The 9002-nt window shown below is 41.4% G+C and overlaps 1 protein-coding gene across 1 annotated transcript; it reads left to right on the top strand.

The window, feature by feature from the left end:
* Positions 1-6665, top strand: LOC112886124 (CSC1-like protein HYP1). Its single transcript, XM_025951913.1, has 10 exons — positions 1-392; positions 533-688; positions 1229-1292; positions 1534-1743; positions 2529-2714; positions 2862-3160; positions 3260-3536; positions 3921-4193; positions 5791-6024; positions 6231-6665. Exons 1-10 carry the CDS (start codon positions 157-159, stop codon positions 6384-6386), a joined length of 2091 nt encoding a protein of 696 aa, XP_025807698.1. The 5' UTR covers positions 1-156; the 3' UTR covers positions 6387-6665.
* The last annotated feature ends 2337 nt before the right edge of the window (positions 6666-9002 follow it).

The raw sequence follows: 9002 nt of genomic DNA on the forward strand, positions 1-9002 counted from the left end.
GTGCGTGCGCCGCGGCAGCTGCAAAGCGGAAGCGAGAGGCGAGTAGCCTTACCCGCCCTCTCCCGCTGCCACTGACCACCCGGCCCCACCTCGCCGGAGGAGTCGGCCTCCCGCCGGGCCCAGGAACCTTCGGGGCGCCGCCGCCGCCGGGGCGCGATGATCCTCTCGGCGCTCGCCACGTCGGTGGGGCTCAACCTGGCCCTCACCGTGCTCCTCGCCGCGGCCTACACGCTGCTCCGCCGCAGGCCGGCGTACGTCGAGGTCTACGCCCCGCGCCGCCCCTACGCGCCGCTCGAGCCCTGGCTCCCCGCGGCGTGGCGGCGCTCCGAGGAGGACGTCCACGCCGCCGCGGGGCTCGACGGCGTCGTCTTCGTCCGCATCTTCGTCTTCAGGTCGGCCCCGCCCCCAAAACCCTCCCGCCTGCTACTCACTCCTCCCCCTTCGATGCTCTCTTCTTCTTCTTCTTCCTCTTCCTCCTCCTCCTCCCCGGCTTAATGGAGTGCGCGCGTGCTGCTGGGATTGGATCGTGCAGCATCAGGGTCTTCGCCGCAGCGGCGGTGCTCGGGGTCGGGGTGCTGCTGCCGGTCAACTTCCTGGGAGACCAGCTCCGGGCGATCGACTTCTCCGACCTGCCCAACAAGTCCATCGAGCTCTTCAGCGTCTCCAACGTCCAGGACGGCTCCAACAAGTGAGCAATTAGGACTCCCCCTTTGCTTAATATGATTTTTTATTTTTTTTGGCTCTGGTTGGTGTTAGGATTCCCGAGTTCCACTTTGTTCTGTGGCCTTTTAGCTTCTGGAATGCTTCCTTGTGCTTGTGTTAAGTTCATGTGCTCAATTTGATAGCAAGTTTACTCAATCCCCACTGCTTAGTCTAGTGTCAATAGGAATAATGCAAAATGGTCTTGAATCGACTCATCTGATGATAAATTATGCTAAGCTGCTAGTTTTAATAAAAAAAAATCTGGAGCCAATGCCACCATCTGCTAGCTTGTCATAGGCAAAGGATGGGGATCTAAAGACCAGAGGAAATGTTTTAGGAATATTTATAATCTGGTGCGATGACATGCAAGGGTTTACGGTTCCATTGAGTCCATAGTGTCTTTTTAGTATTTAATTCTCCATGCTGATGCATTTGTTCGACCAAGTATATATGTATTACAAATTATCTTTACCCTTCAGCCAATGCCTGCAAGTGTACTAATTACCTGTGGTAATGTGGTTGGCAGATTGTGGCTACACTTTTCAGCTGTTTATATCATAACAGGAATTACATGCTACCTACTGTATCATGTGAGTAATTCAACCTTTTTTTGCTAGACATTTTTGCATGCATCCTTTTCCTTACAAGGATACATACCTTCTACTCTGTGTTACGAGTATCAGTACAGTTCATCAGAGCTCATTGACCTCTGTTCAATTAATGCCTACTTGTTGGGTCTGGCATTTGATCCTGCAACTATTGTTTCGTGAAAATTCTTATTTTTTACTAGTTTCATGTGTTTTTATAAACATTTTCCATATTGTTTTCCAGGAGTACAAATATATCTCTTGCAAGAGGCTAGAGTATTTTATGACTTCAAAGCCATTACCTCAGCATTTCACAGTTCTTGTCCGTGCCATTCCAGTATCTGATGGCGTTTCGGTGAGCGATGCAGTTGATAAGTTTTTCAGAGAGTATCATTCATCCACCTACTTGTCACACACAGTTGTTCATCAAACTGGCAAACTTCGTCATCTTCTTGTAAGATTCAATTCTTTTTGCTACTTTGTATTGTTTTATTATGAATATTATTTCACCGACGTATCTAGATACTTGTATGTGGTGTCTGTTGATTGATGTATTTCGTATTTTTCATGGATTGTTCAGTGATATATTGCATCTAGACTTGCATTTTGTATTAGTTTTACTCGGTCTCTAATTTTTTTTATTTCATTCACTAGTTTGATTTTTTTTTGTTTCTTATTACGATAGCAATGCAGTGTAGTTAAAGTTGCTATTTTGTTTTCATGTTGATATTTTCTCAGTGCTCAATATATGTGTTATTGAAATTATTTTCATAAATCAGAAGCTTACTGTATAGTGCTCCTATGACCAATATCTTGGACAAAGTATATACACTGATTGGTCCAACGTATACTGACATCTTCCCCTCCAAATAATATCATTGGACATTGCTTTAGGTTGGAGAAGTGTTCTCTAGAGTCTAGATCCATGTTCTCACTGATATCTATTGTAAATACCACATTGTTCCAAGGGAATCCCAAGATGGTGGATGGAAGAATATAGTTCATTCCATGAGCTTTTTGTTTATTACTGTCATCCTTATTTGGTGCATCACTTTTTAAGTCGCTTTTTTTTAGCATTTTTATTTTTCATGTATGCTTATGTAATTGCTCCTTGTTTGCTTTACTACATGGTAGACACTAAATCATTTCCATTTTTTTATTGAGATCATCTTCGCAATTTATTTTCTGAATTTAGTATCTGGTTTCACTTACTCTACGGCTGGTTGTAAATCTGTCCAGAATGATGCTGAGAATATTTGTACAAAGCTTACCAACTTAAAGTATGTCCATCGGTCTTCTCAAGATGCTCCAAGAAAATTTCTTGGATTATTTGGCAGAAATGATCTTCTTGGAAAATACCAGAAAAGGCTGGAGGACGTAGAAGAGAATGTTAGACTGGAACAGTCAGATGCTACTAGAAGACAGGTGCTGATCTTGTATTTATTTTGAATTGTGCAGATTACTAACACTTACTTTTATCCTGAATTTATATTTGTTTCTGAGGCTCATGGTACTCAAGCACACAGATTTTGCTCTTTTCTGATCTGTAGATATTGTTTCATATCTCTTCAGGAAATTCCTGCTGCCTTTGTTTCGTTCAGGTCTCGATATGGTGCTGCAAATGCAATTTACATTAGGCAGTCAGATAATCCAACTGAGTGGCAAACTGAGCATGCTCCTGATCCTCATGATGTTTATTGGCCTTTCTTTTCAACATCCTTCATGGAGAGATGGATTGCCAAGTTTGTAGTTTTTGTAGCTTCAGTTCTCCTGATACTTGTCTTTCTCCTAGTTGTGGCATTTGTTCAAGGACTCACCTATTTGGAACAAGTAGAGAAATGGCTGCCTTTCCTGAGGAAGATACTGGAAATGTTAGTTCCTTCATAGATTCTGTGTCCTGTTGTTGAAAATGCTTTCGTGCATTACAGGTAGCCTCACTAACTGGATATTATTTTGTTTTGTCCTTGCAGAGCTGTTGTGAGTCAACTGGTTACAGGATATCTTCCCAGTGTCATTCTTCACGTTCTTTCATCTTATGTGCCCTCAATAATGAAGCTATTTTCAACTATGCAAGGATTTGTTTCTGTTAGTGGGATTGAGCGAAGTGCTTGCAATAAGATGCTTCGGTTTACAATATGGACTGTGTTCTTTGCCAATGTTCTCACTGGTTCAGCCTTAGTTCAATTCGAGATTTTCCTTAATCCAAAGGAACTACCCTCAAAACTCGCAGTTCTTGTACCTGCACAGGTAGCTCATGCTTTTCTTGTAATGAACCTAACACTCGTTTGATTCATTATTTGGAGTGTATATGAGAAAGTTATAGTTATCACAAATACTTCTGGAACATGTTCTTCCTTTTATGCTTCATCATTGGCGTTTTCTTTCCTATGGACATGATACCCTTAGTTGATATAGTACATGTGTTTCCTAAGATAATAGCCTTAATAACCGGCATATAAGCTTAAACATAGCCTATGACTCTGTCTATTGTATCTGTGTAGACATATTTGTACTGTGAGTCCTTCATTGTAAAATACACTTAAATGATTATCAAGTTCTTTAGTATGGTAAGCCTCTATATTAATAATTGTGCACTGCTAAATTGTCATTGGTTTTGTATTTGCTGTGTAGGCCTCTTTCTTTATTGCATATGTGGTGACATCGTGGACAAGCATAACATCTGAACTCACTCAAACTGCTGCCCTTTTCTGTCATCTATGGGGAACGTGTGCAAAGTGTTGCAGGAGGGACGCTTCCAAAGCTCCATCAATGCCCTATCATAGTGAAATTCCGCGTATCCTCTTGTTTGGACTTCTTGGGCTCACATATTTTATTGTAGCCCCCCTTATCCTCCCATTTGTATTGGTCTACTTCTGCCTTGGCTACTTCATATTTCGTAATCAGGTGAGAAAATTGCAGTTTGTTTTCTCAGTTTCTTAATAATTTTTTTTGTAATCCTCAATATATCGTCATGCAACCAGAATGAAGTTTGAAACGTCGTTATATCTAGTTGTGTATTTTGAAAGGCAGACAGTTACCAAAAGAAAAGGATATGTGTTCATACTATTGAGAAATGACTGGAATTTGCTTGAGTATACATAGGAGTTTACTGAATTTGGTTCTGCTGGATTAATATGATTAATTAACTAATTCTAGCATGATGAGAAGCTTATGAAATCCTGATGATGTGAATATAAGGCATATGATTACTAGCTTCGCCAACACTCTTATAGGGTAGTGGTAAGCTCCCCCGTTGAGGGAGACACTAGCCAGGGTTCAAATCCTGTTGGCACCAAAAAAATTCGCTCTCTAATCACACACAAACACAATGAGCAAGACACAGATTTCTTGCGGCATCGCACACCAGCACCCTCTGTTACTTCAGCACTGCACACCAGCACCCTCGGAACACACTCATGCAACTAGCTTCACTAACACACAGGATCACCTCTAGTAATCGCTCATGCACGCTGACCCCTTTCACATCACTGGCTCCAATCAGCACACGACATCGGTGGCTTTCGCCTTTTATTTATATCTCATACAGGCCCATGATATATATCTTCCTAATTGATGCAGTCAATGCCTCCTATGATCTGCCCATTATTCTCTACAAGCTAAATTCTAGCAAGCACTAATAGCAATGAACCTAGACACTAGCTGAAACTGGACACAACTCTCTAGTAACAATATTAATGCTAACAGCTTGTAATCCCAAAAAAATAGTGGCAGGTTGCCGGCCTGTGGCACCTTTGGGCCCTCCTACCAGGGGGTAGTTGCAGTAGTCGCAACCCCAGTAGGTCGTGGTCGGCATCGGACCAGGTTACGGTGCAGCTCTATAGGGTGAAGCTGGGGTTGGGGGGTTTTCTCGGCTTGCTTCCTTCTCAGTTGTAATACCGCGGGGGCAGTCTTCCCCCCGCCAGTTGTTTTTAATTTTAATGACTAGCTTCTCAGGATGTGTAGGTGTATCACATAATAGTGTTATTTCCTCTTTCCTGAAAGTAAAAGGGTGACATAGACCATTTAGTGTTGGACTTATATAACACGTTTTGCATGAGTGACATGTTAAGAAGCTTTTATGCGTGAAGCTTAAGATATCTTTTTGGTTGACTTGATGATAGTAAGTTTTGAATGCCAATGCTTGGATGATAAAAGCAGGGGATTTGTGTATCTTTTAGGTTTTTTTTTTTATCTCAGGGTGGTTACTTTAGTTATGAGATTGCAAGTGACTACACGTGGTTATTTCAAAATGTTAAATGAAAGACATGCATTCGAGGTCATTAGGAATAGAACACTCTTACTGGATAGATATAATCAGTCTTCACTTTATAATTTCAATCGCTCTTTTCATGGTGTGGTTGATCAAGTAGTGCTAGTAGAATAGCAGAATATGTGTTTTAGAAACACTTTAGCTTTGTTTTGCCGAGCTATTTTGACTAAGGTTTTTTCAATCTGCGCATGTTTTACTTCATATGATTAACTTCAAATGGTGCAAGTGCAGCTTTTTAATGTATATGCACCCAAGTATGATACTGGAGGAAAATTTTGGCCCATTGTGCACAACACAACAATATTTTCTCTGGTGGTTCTGCATATAATTGCCATCGGAGTATTTGGGTTAAAGAAGCTTCCCCTTGCATCAAGTTTGCTGCTACCTCTTCCAGTGCTGACCTTTCTGTTCAATGAATTTTGCCGGAACAGATTTGTCCCTATCTTTGAAGCATACTCTACGGAGGTAACATTTCCTATATGTTTACAGAGGCTTACATCACATGCTTTTGTGGATCTGTTTGCTCTTTACCAACACTGATGCTTGTTGGATCTGTACATTATTTACCAACAGCTGATGAGTGATGACTATTATCTTACCTTTTTCTTCCGTCATCACTTCTGTGGCTATGTCATGGCAGTATCTTCACATTTCACATTTTGTACATGCAGTCTTTGATAAAGAAAGATAGAGAAGAACAGAGCAAACCAGAGATGCTTGAATTCTTCAGCAATCTTGTAACAGCATACCGTGACCCAGCGTTGAAACCTATCCAACGTGCTTCGAACTCGGATGAACGTACTGCACCACTCTTAGCCTCCGTCTAGCCCCATATAAGTTGCAGATGACAGCTGACCCCTATGGTGTCAATTTTCAATTGGATTTCATTATCAGATACACTATGGTGGTGTGCTTCTTGTTTGTTACACTAAAGCAGAGCTTTTTACATGCATGGTTGTAACTTGTAATTGTTGTCTGTTGTGCAATATCTTCTTCCTTTTTGGTGAGGAGTTTGCAGTACATATTTGTACATATATTTTGTTCTCACTTCTCAGAGATGAACAATGCATTGCTCCTTTAATGTTGTACTGGCAATACAAACTTAACGTGTGATGGGCTCATGGGTTGGGCCCTCTTTAAGTTTTTCATTACCCTCTCTAATTCCATTTAACTGCTAGTGCTTGTGAACATGGCTGCTTTCACATTATGCAGCCTATGAGATTGTTTGCCACTTGGAGCATCTGTGATGAGGAGCAAGTGCTTTACTCTATTCTTTTTATGTTCGACTTGCCATTTATTTTTGCCACACTGACTAGCTATCACCGTGTAGCTGTCTATATCAAGGAGTGTTGTTTTCAAAATCTCAATTGGTGTGGAATGGATCATCATATGGAAGCCCGTGTTGTGTTGTTACCTGGTTTATATATTCAGCTGAGATCATTTGATGCACTAGTTACACTGACTCTGAAAGTGTCTTCCCGTTGGTCTCGTTTATGCCCCTCTGAATGTGATCCAGCAAAGATTTGCTTGCATAGTTCTGAGAATGATAGCAGGTGATGTCACAATGACTTTATTCATCAGCAAGGAAATTACAGGCACATCAACTGTAGAACAACACGATACAAGTAAACATTGCTAGAGCCAAAAGCATTTTCAAAGGTGTGTTCCGCGTATGTGTGATTGCCAATTGGAGCTTATACAGTGGTGATATCCTTGGAATCTATCAGGTAATGGGTAATATATCTTAATGGAACATGTTACTTGTGGTGGTGGTGTTCACCCTTTGCCAACATTCATGCGCCATTTGGCTTCCATGCATGTTATTTGCAAGCATAGAAATAAGCTTGCTGAACCTAATGTGGCAAGTGGAAATGCATCTTAATGTAAGACGCGTCCCATATCAACTCTGTCATGCCATTTGTCTTCCTTGTTGATAGGTATAATCTTTCTCATTCTAGGGGAAGAGTATAGGCCATCATATCCACTTGATATCTCTGTTAATTTATAACTACTTACTTTGTTCCAAGTCACTGTCATTTACTCGTTAAAACTTGTACACATTTGCTGACACATTCTTGGTCTAGGTCATAAAGCTTGAAAAGGCGTCGTGAGGTAAACCTGAATGGAATGTTGGGTGTTGGAAGTCCTTTTCTCATCTGTATGTTCTTGGCCAACATCCAGGGGGCCTTCCACATTAGAGCTGCAACCTTGACCTTGTCACACCTTATAGTCAGTAGCATGATGACTTGACTAGGACCCAAAAGATGGGGAGTTACAAAGAGTGTTAACCTTTCTAGCTGTGCAAGTTAACCCAAAAGTATACATACTCAAGTGGTTTCTCACAACATATGATTAATTGCAAGCTAGGCCAAGTAGTTTGGCAAATGTCGGTATCTTGAGGAATTTTGTGGTTCACTTTAAAACTGAACTGAATCTCAAGGGTTTTGAATCACAACTGCCTTTTCCAAATATATCCTCGTAATCAAAATTTAGTTGCTCTAATAGATAGAAATAGCAGCTCAATCAGCTTATCTGCAGTAACTCAAACCGGGCTGCTAACATGAACAATGCATGATAGCATGAGGCCAACCACAAGGTGCACGAAATGGCAGATAAAAATATGCACAACATGCATGTGTGATGGAGACATCAAGGTATATACTGCAGAGATACTTTAGTTTGCAATATCTTTCCAATAGAATAGAAAGACTTAACTGAGCAGCAATCTCTTTAGGCGAAAGGAGGACGTGTAAAGGAGCATTGGGTGCACCGTCATCGTCATGCATGACAAACACAAATGCAGGAGGAGAAAACGAGTTACAGCTAACAATCGGTTAACGCCGGTTTAATCAGGGGATTAAGAAAGCAGTGTCGCCCATGGTTTTTCAACCTATAGGTTGTCAATTTCGTCGCAGTTCATGTCCCCAAGCACTGGTTACCATCACAGTAACCATTAGACATGCCTCGAGGACAGCGACAACAGTTTTGGCTTTGCAGTTCCAATTGTGACAGTGGCTATTTCTACTTCTCTCTTCTTCTTCTTCTTCTTCTTTTGCGAAAATGGCTATTTCTACTAACACACGAGCGCGGTCCATTCGAAAACCGACGGTGAAAATGCCTTCAGAATCGCCCTTGTGTCTCTATGCTAGTGTTAATAGAGTGAGATCGCCTGAAAAAAAAATAGAGTAATAATACAGTGACACTGGTTGCGTCAAATTGACTACTAGTTGGCCTTTGATCAATTCAAGCCCACAATTCACAAGTTATAATAAGCGTAAACCATATTTCCATCAACCTAAAAGCTTTCATCATTAGCACGTAAGACATGAGCTAATCACCAAAAGGTGATACATGGACATCAAGGGCTAAGTCAAATGCAGAAGAGTATGCAAGCTGCAGGAGTCCCTTTCAACGCCTTTTCCGTTCTTTGTCCCACATCTTGG

This window comes from Panicum hallii, chromosome 3, assembly GCF_002211085.1.
Source record: "Panicum hallii strain FIL2 chromosome 3, PHallii_v3.1, whole genome shotgun sequence".
Lineage (NCBI taxonomy): Eukaryota > Viridiplantae > Streptophyta > Magnoliopsida > Poales > Poaceae > Panicum > Panicum hallii.

Coding starts and splice junctions, on each gene's coding strand:
- LOC112886124 (XM_025951913.1), top strand. CDS start 157: ATGATCCTCTCGGCGCTCGCCACGTCGGTGGGGCTCAACCTGGCCCTC. Junction 3,161..3,259: donor CTGAGGAAGATACTGGAAAT/GTTAGTTCCTTC, acceptor TTGTCCTTGCAG/AGCTGTTGTGAGTCAACTGG. Junction 6,025..6,230: donor TTGAAGCATACTCTACGGAG/GTAACATTTCCT, acceptor TTGTACATGCAG/TCTTTGATAAAGAAAGATAG.